At 38.8% G+C, this 18138-nt stretch overlaps 1 protein-coding gene across 4 annotated transcripts in view; it reads left to right on the top strand.

Moving 5' to 3' along the window:
* Positions 1–18138, top strand: part of C5 (complement C5) — a 64995-nt gene that overhangs the window by 39866 nt on the left and 6991 nt on the right. For all 4 annotated transcript variants that reach the window (XM_075060555.1, XM_075060554.1, XM_032767451.2 and 1 more), the window contains 13 exons: positions 3644–3783; positions 5122–5343; positions 6154–6214; positions 6825–6914; positions 7447–7659; positions 8111–8186; positions 10049–10208; positions 10801–10896; positions 11311–11482; positions 13520–13725; positions 14696–14848; positions 15255–15317; positions 17878–17959. In XM_075060555.1, coding sequence (XP_074916656.1) covers positions 3644–3783; positions 5122–5343; positions 6154–6214; positions 6825–6914; positions 7447–7659; positions 8111–8186; positions 10049–10208; positions 10801–10896; positions 11311–11482; positions 13520–13725; positions 14696–14848; positions 15255–15317; positions 17878–17959 — 1734 coding nt within the window. The remainder of the gene's footprint in view (positions 1–3643; positions 3784–5121; positions 5344–6153; positions 6215–6824; positions 6915–7446; positions 7660–8110; positions 8187–10048; positions 10209–10800; positions 10897–11310; positions 11483–13519; positions 13726–14695; positions 14849–15254; positions 15318–17877; positions 17960–18138) is intronic.

The raw sequence follows: 18138 nt of genomic DNA, 5'->3' as shown, positions 1-18138 counted from the left end.
CACTCTTTACCCCTTTTTCCGGATCATTTATGAATATGTTGAACAAGACTGGTCCCAGTACAGACCCTGGGGGACACCACTGTTTACCTCTCTCCATTCTGAAAACCCACCATTTATTCGTATCCTTTGTTTTCTATCTTTTAACCAGTTACTGATCCATGAGAGGACCTTCCCTCTTACCCCATGACAGCTTACTTTGTTTAAGAGCCTTTGGTGAGGGACCTTGTCAAAGGCTTTCTGAAAATCTAAGTACATTATATCCACTGGCTCCCCCTTGTCCACATGCTTGTTGACCCCCTCGAAGAATTCTAGTAGATTAGTGAGGCATGATTTCCCTTTACAAGAACCATGTTGACTCTTCCCCAACAAACTGTGTTCATCTATGTGTCTGACAATTTTGTTCTTTACTACAGTTTCAACCAGTTTGACCAGTACTGAAGTCAGGCTTAACGGCCTGTAATTGTCGGGATCACCTCTGGAACCCCTTTTAAAAATTAGCATCACATTAGCTATCTTCCAGTCATTTGGTACAGAAGCTGATTTAAACGATAGGTTACAAACTACAGTTAGTAGTTCTGCAATTTCCCATTTGAGTTCCTTCAGAACTCTTGGATGAATGGCATCTGGTCCTGGTGGCTTATTACTGTTTAGTTGATCAGTTTATTCCAAAATCCCCTCTAATGACACCTCAGTCGGGGACAGTTCCTCAGATTTGTCATCTAAAAAGAAGGGCTCAGGTTTGGAAATCTCCCCTCACATCCTCATGCATGAAGACTGATGCAAAGAATTCATTTAGTTTCTCCGCAATGGCCTTATTGTGCTTGAGTGCTCCTTTAGCAGCTTGTCCAGTGGCCCCACTGGTTGCTGAGCAGGCTTCTTGCTTCTGATGTGCTTAGACATTTTTTTGCTGTTACTTTTTGAGTCTTTGGCTAGCTGTTCTTCAAATTCCTTTTTGGCCTTCCTAATTATATTTTTACATTTCATTTGCCAGAGATTATGTTCCCTTCTATTTTCCTCACTAGGATTTAACTTCCACTTTTAAAAGGATACCTTTTTTGCTTCTCACTGCTTATTTTACTTTGTTGTTTAGCAACAGTGGCATTTTTTTGTTTCTCTTAGTATGTTTTTTAATTTGGGGTATACATTTAGGTTGAGCCTTTGTTATGGTGTCTATAAAAAGGGATAAAAAGCTTGCAGGGATTTCACTTTTGGCACTGTACCTTTTAATTTATGTTTAATTTACCTCCTCATTTTTGTGTAGTTTCCCTTTCTGAAATTAAATGCTACAGTGTTGGGCTGCTGTGGTGTTTTCCCCACCACAGAGATGTTAAATTTAATTATATTATGGTCACTATTACCAAGTGGTCCAGCTATATTCACCTCTCGGACAAGATCCTGTGCTCCACTTAGGACTAAATCAAGAATTGCCTCACCTCTTGTGGGTTCTGGGGCTACCTGCTTCAAGAAGCAATCATTTAAGGTGTCAAGAAACTTTATCTCTGCATTCCATCCTGAGGTGACATGTACCCAGTCAATATGGTGATGGGGGATTTCAACTATTTATTATTAAGTTTTTTATTTTAATAGCCTCTCTAATCTCTCTGAGCATTTCATAGTCAACTATCACCATCCTGGTCATGTGGTTGGTAATATATCCCTACTGCTATATTCTTATTATTAGAGTATGTAATTACTATCCATAGAGATTCTAGGGTACAGTTCGTTCATTTAAGATTTTTACTTCATTTGATTCTACGCTTTCTTTCACACAGAGTGCCACTCCCCCACCAGCATGACCTGTTCTGTCCTTCTGATATATTTTGTACTCTGGTATAACTGTCCCATTGATTATCCTCATTCCACCAAGTTTCTGTGATGCCTATTATATCAATACTCTCATTTAATATAAAGCACTCTAGTTCACCTATCTTATTATTTAGCATTGGTAAATAAGCACTTTAAAAACTTGTCACTTTTTAGCTGTCTGCCATTACGTGATGTAATTGAATGAGACTTTTTTCATTTGACTGTTTCTCATCAGATCCTTCTCCTATTTTATTATCTTCCATCCTCTCCTCTTTACTAGGACATAGAGAATCTCCATCAATAGATCCTCCCCTAGCAGATGTCGCTGTCTGAACTACGTGCTTCTCCACACCTATCAATTTTCCCCCAGCCCTTAGTTTAAAAACTGCTCTATGACCTTTTTAATTTTAAGTGCCAGCAATCTGGTTCCATTTTGGTTTAGGTCGAGCTCATCCTTCCTGTATAGGCTCCCTTTTTCCCAAAAGTTTTCCCAGTTCCTAATAAATCTGAATCCCTCCTTCCTACACCATCATCTCATCCATGCATTGAGACCCTGCAGTTCTGGCTGTCTAACTGGCCCTGTGTGTGGAACTGGAAGTATTTCAGAGAATGCTACTGTGTTGGTTCTGGACTTCAATCTTTTACCTAGCAGCCTAAATTTGGCCTCCAGGACATCTCTCCTATCCTTCCCTATGTCTCTGGTACCTACATGTACCGCAACCACCGGCTCCTCGGTACTACACGAAAGTCTATCTAGATGTCTTGAGAGATCCAAGATTCTCTTTTCCTTCCCCACTAATATATAATTTAGCTGAACATTCCCCCTTGACCATCAGTATCATGTGAAAACTGCTCTTAGAGGCTTGGAATGCTGAAAGTATCCTGGCCTATCTGATAAATAGCCTTCATGTTTGCTGGCCAGATCTCTTGGAACACCAGGAACAGAAACTAATACTATGTATTATTAGCAAGAGAGTGCTCTTCTTTAGCCCTGTTGGTTCATGAAATATCATACATTAAAATTGTCATATTTTGGTTACCTTCTTTTGTTTTTACTTTTTGTTTAATTCTGGCTTGATTTTACCACTATCTGTAAAACTGTAAGCACCAGAACCAATCTTATACACCATCTGAAAACTTCTAATCCTATTTGTCAAATGGAATAAAGGATCAACCTTTGATGCTTGGAGTCTGTGAGAATCTTTTATGCAAAAGCATCATGGAAATTAATTTTGAGTGGCAAGAAAGAAAGACCGTAATCAGAGTAATCTGATTTTAAGTCATGTCATCTAGTTTACTATTTTTTCAATATGCTTATTGTTTGAATATCTGTTATGTACTTCTCAGAAGTTAAAAATTAAAAAAAAATGTTAATACTTCTGCCCTGGCTGCGATTCTATTTTACAGTTGTCATATAGGAGGCTAAAGAGAAAAAGAAAATTCCACAATAAGATCTTAAGAGAGGAAGTAGCTTAATTTTTTGAAGAAAGGGAGGAGCAGAGAGTTAGTGATAGATGGGGTAGTACAGCTGAAAGAGAAAATCCTAGCACTAGGAAGGAGAGAACTGAGAAGAAACCGGAGTAGGAGGACTGGAGTGAGCACAAGAAATTAGACAGATAGCAACTCAGAAAGAGAAAGTGGAGCAAATCCCTGATGATTTCAGAAAACACAAGCTGACAATTTCAAAGTAGATTTTGTAATTTGATAGGAAACCAGAAAGGTGACATGGGTGTGAGGAGTGGTATGGACCTGCTTCTTGGAATGAGAGAATAGTCTGCATAAAATGTGTGGTGCTGCTTATATCATACTGTGCTATTATGTTTTTAATTCTTCCTAGGTATATGTGTTGCTGATGCACTCCAAGTGCAGGTTTTAAAAGACGTTTTCCTGAGCATGCATATACCTTATTCTGTTGTGCGTGGAGAACAAATTGAGTTAAAAGGATCTGTTTACAACTACAGAGATTCCAGAACAATGGTAATTTGTGGATTTTCTGAATTTTATATAAGTAGTACAGTATTATGATGAACTGACAAAGGATTTGTTTCTGCAGTTTTCCAGTCAATATGCATAAGTCAGGATTCTCCAGTTGTTACAAAATGCAGCATGGTACTTCATAATTTAATTTATTTTATTCCTGTAGCGCCCATCACGTTGTATTTGGGCACAATTTGAAAGTTCTGCACCCAGGCAGAAACAAAAGCTGTGCTTGTAGAATATCCTGGTGTGTGGCCTAGCCAGTTCTCAATGAGAGGTGGTGAAAAACGGAAGCCAAAATGGCATAAGTAGAACTGACACATGAAATGACTTGCACTAAATTCTGAAGCCAGCTACCAATGGACTCTAGGGAATATAATCCTGGATGGAGTTTCTACATATTAGCTTCCTGAACTGAGAGGGCAGCGCTCTGGATCAAATCTGGAAAAAACTTTTTAAGACTGAAGAATAAACAATTTTGTACATCAAGAAATGCACTAATCTTTGCATCTTCCTGCTTCACTCCCTATTCTAGTCCTTCCCTCCCACTGGTCAGGCACAGACTACATGTTTGAGGGCCCATAGTGTTAGCTTTGGTAGAAAAATCTTAGATAGGACAGGGAAGGAGGGATCAGTTCAGTAGTAACCCCAGAAGCATTCAGCAACATAATAAAGTTTTTTTTTCTTTTTGTAGCATCCACCTTCTCCTCTCATGTAAAAGTACAGTGCACAAAATAATTTTTTTAAAGATGTTTGCTGTACTAATACGATGTCCCAGTTATCACCCTCACCTCCTTGCTTGGATGTTGTATCCCTTTTCCTTACCCTTTGTCTGTCTCTTTTTAAACTGCATGCTCTTTGGGGCTTAGGGACTGCATCTTCCTCTGTGTTTTGAAATTACGTAGCAACTTTTGTGTTCTATTCTAATATAAATAGTAAAAAATAAATGATATAACACTTCTGCTTCTGCTCAAAATTTTGAGTTTGAAATTTCAAATGGAAGGTGGTTTTCTTGGTTACACATTTTTGAAAGCAAATGTCTGGAGATTTAATAGAAGAGCAAAATTTTAGTGGTGAAAAATACACTGAAACAGAACAGTGAAATTTTACAGAAAAATGTTGCAAAGAAAAATTATATGCAAATGTATATACGATGCCTAGTGCTATCGCTCTCTGATCCTTAGTTTGGGCCTCTGTGTGCTATAATGCAAATAATAACAATAATAAGAAAGTTAATCACTTTTACACATTGCTAACAATGGTAAAATTGTTTAGTGTAATCTAACACTCAATGTAACATTTATTTTTAATCTTTTTAAATCTTTTCTGATGTTTCAGTTCTGTGTTAAAGCAACAGTTGGAGATGGAATCTGTTTGTTCAAAGGCTCTGCAAGTGCTCAGCAAGGGTTACAGAGTTGTAAATTTCAGAACCTAGCTGGCTCTTCTGTTGCATCAGTTACATTCAGAATACTCCCTCTGGAACTAGGTCTTCATACAATCAACTTTACATTGTTGACTGAACAGAACAGTGAAGTTTTAGTGAAAACATTGCGTGTGGTGGTAAGACCAAAAGCTTCCTTAGAACTTTTTGCTCTTTTTGAATAGATTAAGTCATAATAAATGGATGGTATTTTATAAATATATGAAATCATACTATGAACATGACTTCATTTGACTTATGAAATCCAGGGGTCATATGTAATTTACATGTGTTAAAAAGTGTGTATCATTCTTTTGGATGCTGTAAAATAACAAATAATGCACCTACAAATAGTCTTGTCATTCTGTTTTAACAGATCTATCAGTAGCAGCAGTTGTTAAACAATCTCTATTCTGATGTGTATAGAAAGGCATAAAACATTTGCCTGATCCTGCAGTCCTTTCACATATAAAACTCTTGTTTACTTCCCTGAGAGTTATGCCATGATGCAACGGCAGGATTGGGCCCTTATGTGTTTACTTTTTTAAATGTGTGGATTACAGTGGTTGACAACTAGCAGGCAAATAGGTGTAAATCTGATGTGTGTAGCTTGTGACTTAAAATAAGCAAATAGAGTATAGAATATTGATGATGTAGTTTTCATCAGTTCTTAAAATACTTAAATATATTTATTGTAAATATATATTTATTAGAGTTTTATAATTCCCATAGACTTTATTTATATCAGTTGCTAATTTTGGTTGAAGGTTTTGTTTTGAAAACAAATGGCTGGCAGCAGCAGCTTAAAACGTTCAAACTGAGAATTAGACAAAGATTATGTGGGTTTGATTGTATGATACAGTATTTTAAAATTATTGCTTTAGTCAGTGTGTTAAATTAAACAAAGTACTTCGATGTACAGCTTAGTTTTGGCCTCATCTTGATTGCAGCCAGAAGGTATTAAAAGAGAACTTCATGCAGGCTTTTCTCTGGATCCACAAGGTGTTTATGGTATGGAAAGTGATTTTGTATCTTCTTATTTGTTCTTTTACTCTGCAATCTCATACAAACATCAAAATCAGTAGTTCTTTATGAGATTACGTTCACATGTCTCTACTGTGAAATTGCATGCCCTAGCACACAATAATGGAGTCCCTTTCAAAGTAGCTAGCCATTTTGATTAATTGGAATGGTTAGAGAAACATTTACTCATATCTTATATGGCATGCAGACTTTGAGATTTTTCTAAATTTACCTGTGCAGGAAAACCAACTACCAAGTGCTGCTTTTGCTAGAATAGAAAATAATCCAGTTTAATTAGAGATTAATCTATACCCCAAAATTCTGATCAAGACTAGAACTTTTCTAAAGATCCAAGTATTAGTTTAATTTATTATGGAATTAGGGTCTGGATCTGAACTTTTTCAAAGCTGAGAATTGTTTGAATCTGAATTTTAGACCCAACTCTAGTTTTCATGATTTTTTGTGTTGGTTTGCTAAATTGGCAAATAGCTATGGCCTCAAATCTGACCCAGCAGGGCTGCAGGGATCTAAATTCTGCAATTACGTAGGTAATGCTATAAATATGCTGTGATATATATGTATTTATTTCCAATTGCAGGTATAATCAGAAGACGACAAGAATTTCGACACAGGACACCATTAGATCTGGTCCCCAAAACGAAAATTGACAGGACTGTGAGTATAAAAGGTAAATTGGAATGAAATTTATGCAGTATTTTATATTTAGTTTCTACATACATGCTTGCTCTCTTTCTTAATTTCCTTTTTTTCTGCTCTACCCACCTGACTATACTCTCAGGTTCTCTCTTTCTTTTGAGAAAAGGCTATTTAGACCAGCCTTTTATTTAAAGATTATCTTGTCTTAAAATCCTATCTTTATTAATAGATTTTAATAGAAAATGATTACAGTATCTCTAAATATTATGAGCGAAATTCCACCTTCAGATGTACACCGCTACCTCGATATAACGCCACCTGATATAACACGGTTAAGCAGTGCTCCGGGGAGCCGGGGCGTGGCAGGGCTGCGCACTCCGGTGGATCAAAGCAAGTTCAATATAACATGGTTTCACCTATAACGCGGTAAGATCTTTTGGCTCCCAAGGACAGCGTTATATCGAGGTAGAAGTGTATTTGCACAACTCCCAATTAAGTCAATAAGAGTTATGCCTGTTCAGTATTTCTGAGGCAGCAATTAACCATGTTGTTTTTCTTCACAGGACAGTTTTTGGGTGAGGTAATCTCTGCTGTTCTCAAACGTGAAGGTGTCCAGTTTCTTACTAATTTGCCCAAGGGCAGTGCAGAGGCAGAGCTCATGAGTATTGCTCCAGTATTTTATGTCTTTCACTACCTGGAAAAGTCCAATAACTGGAATTTACTTGGCCCTGAAACCATAACATCAAGAGTTAACATGAGAAGGAAGATGAAAGAAGGTAGAAAAATTTGGTCTCCAATTTCTGGTTTCATTTGAAAGTTCTAAGGTCTTGTAGGTACTGTTGGATAGGAAAGTTAATGTTTAATATTTGATGAAAATGTAATAAAGCTAATGTATTTAAAAAAATTATTTTTAACTAAAACTGTAGGGTTAGCTATGTTTCACATAATGTTTCTGTAGTGGCTGAACTACAAAATTGCTTGAAGAACTGACACCTATGTTGCGCACCCTATAAAATAAGATCATATTTTATTTAAAGTTTTAGTTGACATGCACAATTAGCATAATTTAATATTATCTCTTTGAGTTGGAAGTTAACTGCTTTTTTAGAAACAAAACAATTAAAGGCCAGTTATCAAGGAGAGGTTAATTTTTCTTCTGAGCGAAGAAACATAATTCGAATAGAAATTAGTGCTTCGGAAACACTGTCTGGTTTTTGTATATCTTAGGTATTGTAAGCATCCTGTCATTCAGAAACAGAGACTTCTCGTACAGCATGTGGAAAGACGGGACATCCAGCACTTGGTGAGTTAAAATGATTTTATTACAGTAGATCTGAAAGGTTTGATTCAGTCCTGTGTTTTTACAGTGATGAATGTTTAAGGGCCATATTTTGTATTGCCTTTAATCTGTGCACAGTACTCCATCAATACCACTGTTAGTTCCACTTATGGATCATGGGCAACACTTTTGCCTAAGTATTTAAAGGAAGAAGTGACTCTCAGTGACTAATTGCTGATGGTTCAGAGAAGGGTGGAAAGTCTCCCACAATATGCCAAGACTATTGTGCAGTATTATATTTAAGGAAAAATCACCTTCCTGTGCTCTGTAGAGATCAGCTCACACACTGCAGCATGAGATTTGATTAACTTTATTTTACAATGATAATTTAAAAATACTATTGATCATTGCCACAGGGTGCCTCTGTGGCTACCCAGTGTACCTCACTGCCTGGCCAGCTCCTGTGGCCTCTCAGGCACATGCACCAGGTTGTTATCTTTTCACTGCCAAATGTGTATTTATTCCTTCATTGCAAAGTATAACAGTGGACTGCAATTTTACAGCAAGAGGAGGTTTCCCTCCAGCCTTCACTCTTCAAGCCAGTCTCATAGTCCAGCTATATTGGAAAAAGAACAGGAGATAGTGCATGTGGTTTAATTAGGTCACAACTTAATTATTAATTTTCTGGGTGTACCTGGGTGTACAGTGCGGGTAATTCCGTGATCATTTTAATGTATACCTGAGGGCTTCCATCAGTCCCCCAACCCTTTCCATCCTGGTCCCCAGCCAACCCACTGCTGGGATCTTACAATGCTCCCCTCTTCCCCGCCCCCACAAATGAGGGTTAAGGTGGGCTACAAAGGAGGGAGAGTTGGCTCCCTGCTGTGCCAGTCATAGGAGCCCTTGAACATTCCTGTTTCCACTCCTTTAACAACATGTATCTGCATTAAATCCCTTACTAATCCCTTTATCTGATCACTGTATCCCTTCTCTATGAAGAATCTGCATTGGACGTCCACCCCACATTTATATAATGAGTTGCGACACTATAGTTTAACTGTTATTCCATGTTTGCCCCAGCTAAGTCTCCCCTGAACCCGCTGTGGAGAAGATGGGAAAAAACCCACACACTGCCTTGGTAAATCTATTGGAGAGGGGAAAATTCCTTCCTAGCCGCACAAGAAAGGAACAGCTAGCACAGTGCCCACAGTGGATTCTGACCAAACTTGATATTGCACCACTTCCCTGGATGGGAGAGTGGGTGCATCTCCATCCGGTTTGTGTAAAAGAGGGTTTCACCTGTCTAGTTTGTACTTATACCCATCCCCTGGGGACGGAAGGGGGGATGGGTCAGTGTCCCCACACTGTCCTCTCTGCAGCTGTGGCAAAAGTCACTCTTGCCTCTCCATCCCTTAAAGAGGTAGACACCTTTCCCTAACAAACCAGACAATTCCCCCTTTAATTCCTCATTTAAAGTGCGGAGCAGTCACCCCCTGAGCTTTCCTTCTGATCTCCCCCTTGCTTCCTGTTTCTTCCACTTATATCCTCCCATCATTAGCCCAGTGATTAAAAGTGCTCATAATCCCCCAGGAGAAAGTGTTTAATTGCTCGTAGCCTGCAGCCTTTTTCATGTTGTAGCCACATCAGTGACCAGGGTGCTACTAAGAGTGCCCTGTCACAGTCATACATTTGGCCAGCCATTCTGAAAGGGCTGCAAAAAGGTTTAATTGACCCATGGCAACAAACAGTAAACCCAAATCTTTAGTAATCCAAGTTTGTGCCTAAATTGGTGCTCTCTATCCATTTTGGAATTTTAAACTACCCCAAAAAAAAATCACCACACACACTGAACAAAACATCTATATTTTGCTCCATTTCCTTCACAGGTTGACAGCTTTTGCCTTAAGGATTTTTGGACAAGTTAGTCAGTATATTACTCTGGATCAAATTTCTGTTTGTAATTCACTGATGTGGCTGATTGAAAATTGTCAAATGACAGATGGGTCCTTCAAGGAACTTTCAAGTTATCAGCCAGTAAAACTACAGGTATGATCAGTAAACATGTTTTATTTGTGCATATATTAAGGGCTGAAGTTGCCGTAAGGTACTCCACTATTTGACACACAAGCTGTTTTAGGCCCTGATTCAGCAAAGCACGTAAGCAAGTACTTAAATGCTATGCTGAATTAGAGATTTATAGATAATTTTTCTATAATTCACTGAGTTGTAATACATGTTCACACAGCTCTCCTTCTAAAATCACTTTTACAGTAGCGCAGTCTTTCAAACTTCACTGTATTTTTCAGCTACAAATACCTGTTTGTTACTACTTAGATGCTGCAAAAGCAGCATGTATATTGTCTTTTTCTAATCATGATATACAAGTCCTGAAAAAGTATTGGCTTGTTATTACTTTTATATGTATTTTTGGTCTAGTCTGTCTGTTTGTATTTTTTTAAATATATTAACCTCTTCACAAAAGAACACTTCTTTTCAGTGTAAAAATAAAATTTTATTGAACTGATAATTCTTACTGAAATTTTTCTTTAGTTCCTCACCTAAACTGTAAAATATTCTTTTTATCAATTGACCGCACTGTTTCTAACTAGCTTTATTTACGTATTTGGATTTTTTTTAGGGTACTTTGCCTAAAGAAGCCAAAGAAAAAACTTTGTATCTCACAGCTTTTTCTGTTGTTGGACTTGCAAAGGCCATTCACTTATGTCCAACACAGGTATGTAATGCTTTCATTTCTCCAATGAGGCCCCAGGCAATCATATTCTGTCTTCTGTGTTCTGCTGTCCTTGGATTTCCCCCTTCACCCTTCCCCCCAGCCCTGACCCAGAGGCAAGTCAGGATTGATCATGAGGATCTATGATTCTCTCTTAACCCAAACCACCCACAAACCAAAGCTCTTTTTTCTTTTATCATAAGAGTTACTTCCAGTGTCAAGTGTTAATATATACGTGGTGATTTAGCCTTTAGTGAGCCACAGTGGTGATGCAGCTTCCAAAATAAGCAAAAGAACAAACGAGATCATTTACCTGGGGATTTGGTTATAGAAGGTACTGTATAAATACATAATGCCTTGGTAGTACAATAGATGATTATCCTTCCAATACATATAACCTCCTGTTCACCTTTTCAGAAAATCCAAGAAGCTAAAAATGCAGCAGAAGAGTATTTGCTGAAAAATGTGCAAGCTGCCCAAAGCACATTTATCTTGGCAATAGCTGCTTATGCTTTAGCTCTCATGGATTCAAACCATCCTGGTGCACGCTCAGCTTTCTCTGCAGTGAAGAAGGAAGCTCTTGTAAAAGGTATGACTCAGTAAACCATCTCTTCAACCTAAAGAACCTGTAACTGAAGTAGATAGTCTGTAGGTAAGTGAGCAAAGTTTGCAGCACAGAGAAACTTGACCATAAAGATTCTTTCAGATGAATTGAAATATTTAATAAGTTATAATACATGTTCTTCTTCAAGTGCATGCTTGTGTCGATTCCATTGTAAGTGTGTGGTCTTCTGAGGCTTTTGCCTTACTGGTATCTGTAGGGCCAGCTGTGGCACTCTATGGAGTGGCACACTCATGCCATGTGCGTTGCTGGTCCTATGCCCTCTCAGTTCCTTCTTACCACCCAGGGTGTTCAGTCAGAGCACTTCTATCTCTGGCTTCGCAAGCGGCTAGTGATTTATCTTCTATCCTCGCCTTTTGCTTCTAGCTGTAAATAGTTAATTGTTTCATAGTGGCTGGAGTTCCAGTTTACAGCGGTCCCCTTTGGCCTGTCCTTGGCCCCCAGGGCATTCACAAAATGCGTGGCACCGGTTGCAGCTTACCTGAGACGTCGGGGAGTCCAATCTCGATGACTGGCTCATCAAGGGCAGGTCTCCGGAGCAGGTGCAAAGGAGCCTCGATCTGGTACGTTCCACCTGCAGTGACCTCGGCCTGTTAATAAACACTGAAAAGTCCACGTTAATGCCAGTCCAGTGCATAGAGTTTATTGGTGTCAGAAGGGTACTGGCCTTCTATGTAGATAGAATGAAGCCGTTCCGAAAGTCAGTGCAGTTGTTAGTTGCTGTCACAGACAGGATGAAGGGTCGCCCAGTGACTGTCATCATGGATCACTGCCTGCATCCATTACTGTTATAAGTTGGCGAAGGTGCCTCCATTGGCGATCCTGATGGCTCACTTGACTAGGGTGCAGACGTCCTTGGCAGTCTTCCTCGCTCAGGTACCGATTCAAGAAATTTGTCGGGCTGCGACCTGGTCATCCGTGCACACGTGCACTTTACGCTTTGCGCTGATTCACCAAGCTCAAGGTGACTCTAGTTTCAGCAGAGCTGTACTCAATCTGCAACACTGTGAATTCCAAGCCCACCCCTGGGGATACTGCTTTCGAGTCACCTAGAATGGAATTGACATGAGAAAGCACTCGAAGAAGAAAAAACGGTTACCTACCTTTCGTAACTGTTGTTCTTCCAGATGTGTTGCTCATGTCCATTCCATTACCTGCCCTCCTGCCCCTCTGTCAGAGTAGTCAGTAAGAAGGAACTAAGAGGGCATAGGGTCAGCGGCGCCTGATATACCGCGGCATGAGCGCGGCACTCCAGAGGGTGCCACAGCCGGCCCTACATATACTGCTAAGGCAAAAGTCTCCGACGACCACACATGTCGGCGTGCGCACACCTACAGAGTTTCCATCTCCTTTCAAGAAATTCAGTGTGGGGGTTTTAGTGAATAGTGTGAAAGTAGATGGATGACTGTTATAGTGATTTGTATGTACATGATATTAGGGCTGCCTTAACAAAACTATGGGATGCAGAGGGGACTTAGACAAGCAATTCTCTTGCCTTGTGGTCCTCACTAGCATTTTGATTTCAAAATGCACAATTCGATTCCACTACAAGTTGCTGATCTTAACAATTTTTAATATTTAGTTTCTGTTAATATGTACAACATATAAGTATAAAACATGAAAACTAATGGTAATTTAGTTAAAAATCACTTGTTACTGGTTTGTAAATATCCTGCAATACATCAAACTCCTCTATTCCCAAGATCAACAGAATACAAATCTATCACCATCTGTTTCACAACGAAAGTAACAACAAAGGAATAGTGTCTTCTTTTCCTGTTAGAGAATGAAACTGTGTTTTGCACAGGTCACATTATATTCAGAGGTTAAAGTAGCCTTTGGGCATAAAGGGAGCACAACTCCATCTCTGATAAAAACAGAGGGGGAGCGTCTCCTGTCCCTGACTTGGGTAAGCAGTACTACCCCTCCAGCTTGGCTTGTGTGGAGCTCCCCCTCCTGTTACAATCTACATTAACCCCTGCTAATATTATATTACTCTTCCAGGTGACCCTCCTGTTTATCGTTTTTGGAAGGATACTTCCACTAAACTAGATAAATATGTTCCTAATGCTGGCACTGCGCGGATTGTTGAAACCACTGCTTATGCCTTGCTAACCACTCTGCTGAGTGGGGACAAAGTCTATGCTAATCCGGTTGTCAGATGGTTGTCTGAAGAGCAAAGATATGGTGGTGGATTTTATTCCACTCAGGTGTGTTTTTAAATATTTCTTTCCTATTCTTCAGATGATGAAATCAGAGAAGCCTTAGTAGGGTAGGGTGACCAGACAGCAAATGTGAAAAATCTTGACAGGGGGGATAATAGGAGCCTATACAAGAAAAAGACCCCAAAATCGGGACTGTCCCTATAAAATTGGGACATCTGGGCACCCTACAGTAAATAATACATGAGCCAAACTGATGACTTGTGTGTCCTGTATGTTGGGTGGGAATCAAAGGAAATTAGTACCATGACCTCCAGCTGCAGGTATATTACTTCCTTAGCAGTACATGCAAATCATTACTCGTATATCTGCAGGCTTACTCCACTGACTTAAATTACAGCCAGATGAAAAAACTGAACCAGGAAAAAGCTCATTTTGACCAAAATTTCTACAAAATCAATATATTTTGTGACACTGAATTTGTCACTGTTTTTCACACAAAATGAAAAACCATGTTTACAGGTGAAAATTTTTTTGTATTAAAAACAGCAGATTCACTTGTGTTTTTAAAAAATGATTAGTGGAATGTCAGTGTTTTCCCATATGCTTTCTGACAAAAAGTCACCCTTGACCAAATTTGCTAATTCTTGCAAACTCTCTGTTTTTGCAAATAAAACAATGTATGAACTGAAAAACAATGATATAGCAATTTTGCACAGCAATAGTTATGCTTATTTACTAGCTTGCTTACTTTTAAAACATCTGTTTCCAGCAACTGTGCACTTATTTACAAACTTTTAATAAAACAATAAATTACACAAACATGCCCACAAAGGTAGTGTTAAATATCCTATCGTTTTATTAAGATTATAATAAAGTACTATTAAACTGCTTAGCTGGTTAGGGTTACCACTATCTGTCTTCCTAAATAAGTGTCTGAGTAAAATATTTAATAATCAATTATGTTACAGTTTTGTTTCCATTCCAGTAGTAATTCTTTCTAACTGATTTTTGACAGGACACAATTAATGCCCTCGAAGCCTTGACTGAATATTCCCTTCTCGTTCAACGTCTTTCACTGAACATGGATGTCAAGGTGGCTTACAAGAATTATGGAGACCTTCAGCGCTATAAACTGACAGAAGAAAATTACATAGGAAGGACTGTGGAAGTGAGTGAATAGTTTTACCTTAGAAACATGAAAACAAATCTTATTAATAACTTACAAAAATTCCTTTTAGAAAGAAAGTCGACACATGTTATAAAAAGAAAACATGTGTATGAAAAATAGCATATGTGTCTTCATCTACTAAGATTTAGTTGATGCAGCAAGTGATTAAAGGTTTCACTGATTCAGGGCTACATCCTGGAAACACTTATTTACATGAGAAGTCCCATTGAATTCAATAGGACTACACAAATGTAAACAGTGGCCCTTTGCATGTAATCAGAAATGTAAAAAAGATCATCAGATGTGTGAGACTTCTACCTGTTTGACTGCTAATTGTAGTATCTTAACTATTGCTTTGCAAATACTTATATTTAATGTCAAATCATATTTATGTTTACATCTTTAGGCACCTTTGTACGATGACATATATGTAAGCACTGGGAGTAGCACTGGCTTAGCAACAGTAAATGTAAGTGGTTAAGCAAACATTTTTAAGGAAATGAAGCCTTTTTTTGATCTTGTCAATATGGGCAATGAAAGGGATACAGAGAGGTTTCCTCTGCGTTCCCACTTCTGTTCCCTGGGCCAAAGTGGCAGAAGCCATTTGGGATATAGATCTTGTCTAAAAAGGTGCAGCTCCATTTGCAATCATTAGTTACACTTGTTTTTACACCAACTCAACTCATTTGTCTTAAGTAATGTGACTCCTAAAGTATATTGTCTAATTTGGGAACATTTTGACAGCAATAAAATAATTAAATTACCTCAGGTGATTTATTTGTAGTGAGACAAGTGATGGAAATTCTTCCTTCCTCCCCCGATTAATCTGTTCCATAGTTCTATATATTTAGACCAAAATTTTGTAACAGGGCTTGCTAGTTTGGAGTGTGTAATTGGAGACATCTATGTCTAGGTGCCTCAAATTGGGCACCGAAAAATGGAGAACCCCCAAATTCGTGAAAATTCTTGAAAAACACCTCAATAACTTGGAATGGAGAATGTGCCTTCTCTTTATCTTTTCTTTTGTGCTTTGTATTATTGTTTATAAATATATTACAATGCTGTTATGGCGTGCTACTTATCCTTTGGCTTCTATACCTCCAGGAATTTTACAAATAGATAATTGATTGCTACCTTTCAGAACAGAACAATACATAATTCACAAAGGCACTTCAGTAAGGTGGTTGATATTTGTTATTCTTTTATAATATAAACACAGGACCACAATCTAGTCTCATATGCACAGGCTGGATTAATGTACATTTCAATTATTCTGTCCTCTCTTTATCCCTTTTCCTCTGCAATTTTCTAAGAGGAGTCATTACTGTACACCCATATATTAACTTGCATGTGTGATATATTGCTATATTGATGTATACTTCTTCTTCAAGTAGTGTCCCTATGGGTATGCCACTTCAGGATGCATGTCCCTTTGATCTGTAATTTTTGGTAACAGTGCCTGTTCAGCCCAGCATGCACACCTCACATCTCCATGCGCCATACAGAGTATACATAGAACTGCATGAGTGAACTACCCTTGGTTCTTTCTTAGCTGCCCTAGGGCCTGAGACAGAGCATCTAGCATGCCTGCTTTCAGCCTAGCAGTAGGTTAGCTTTTTTTATCCTAGTCGTCATATCGTTTAGTTTACCAATTTGTTTATTTTACTTTATTAGTCTGGTAGCCCCTTTTTTATCTGGGATTTTTTAATTGAACATCCTTGTTCTCCACCACTTTTGAATGGCTCTGTCTTAAGGGTGGTCATCATTTGTTATGCCAGGATCCCCAAGCCTTATGCACTGCCTTTTTTCTGCAGGAAGTCCATCTCCATTAGCAATGGACATTCTCAATGTCTTCCCTGGGAGACACCCACATACTGGCAAAGTGTAAGATTTGCACTTCTTTTAAGAGCAGATCTAGAGAAAACAGAGAAATCAAATTTAGATTGCTTATGATGGAGCAAGCCCTGAGACCAGCATCAGATCTTGGTTCAGAGGACCCCTTGTACACTGGCCTTCAAGTGCACTTAGTGCCCTGTTGACCTCCATATCCGATGCGCTGGGATTTTCACAGAATAAAGGTGCCAAAGGTACCACAGGCTCCAAAGAAGAGGAGTTCTGTGTCTCCCACCAGAGCCCTCTTCAGAGAAATCTCAGTCACCTCAGAAAATGATTCTTTCAGAGACCGTAGGTCCCAGAGAGAGTACCTTTGAGGCTGAGATCTGTCTTAAGATCATTTGCTGACAGGAAGTCATCTGTCTCCTATGCATTGGGGCCATAGAAACAGTTCCAGCCCAGCGCAAGGGGAAGGGATTCTATTCAAAGTATTGTCTGGTCCCCAGAAAGAATGGGGGATGGAGACCAATATTAGATCTCAGACTCCTAAACACCTTTGTGAATTTCAGGATGGTGACTCTCACAGCTATAATTCTATCACTGGATTCTGGGGACTGGTTCACAGTCCTTGACCATCAGGATGTATATTTTCACATCACAATTCACCCCTTTCACAAGAGGTTTCTTCATTTGACAGTAGACTAGAATCACTACCAGTAGACTGCTTCCTTTTGTCCTCCCTGCCCCAGGATGTTCTCAAAGGTCATGGCAGGTGGTAGTCGTTCACTTATGGCAACTAGGTATGATCATCTTCCTTTACCTCAATGATTGGCTGTTCAAGGGCCGGTCGTATGATGAAGTTCCTTCCGCAGTAGAAACCACCTATTCCACAGATTAGGTCTTCAACGCAACATCAAAAAGTCTACTTTGATCCCAGTACACTACAATGGTTTGATTTCATAGGGGCTTCTCTGGATGCCGTAAACAGCCAAAGCTTACTTACCTGTGGTCTTGTTTATGACCCCGACAAACCTAATTTCCAAGGTTCATATAAGCCCCCTGACACTGACATCTAATTCTGCATATGACTGTCTGCCTTTAATCATCTCCAAACGTGAACAGCTGCTTATCAATTTTGAGAATTGTTTTCTGTGCATGTTTTCTGTTAATTGTCTATTTTATTTGTACATTTATAGGTGAGGACTGTATATCATAAATTCAGTACTTCTGAGGAGACATGTAACTTTGAGTTGAAGGTTAATGTATTGACAGATAAAGGTAAAGAGCTAGTGGTGACTTTTAAAAACATTTTTTTGTGTTTTAAATTAATCAGGACTGTACAGGAAAATGCATCTAGATAACAAAGTGGTCAATATTATCCTGGGCACATAACTTTACCTTCAACCCAATCAATTTTTGGTGTCATTCATAGCTGTTAATTTAACAATGCACAGCTG

Source organism: Chelonoidis abingdonii, chromosome 24 (assembly GCF_003597395.2).
Source record: "Chelonoidis abingdonii isolate Lonesome George chromosome 24, CheloAbing_2.0, whole genome shotgun sequence".
Lineage (NCBI taxonomy): Eukaryota > Metazoa > Chordata > Testudines > Testudinidae > Chelonoidis > Chelonoidis abingdonii.
The sequence above is the reverse complement of the archived record's forward strand: the minus strand, read 5'-3'. Positions and strand labels throughout refer to the sequence as shown.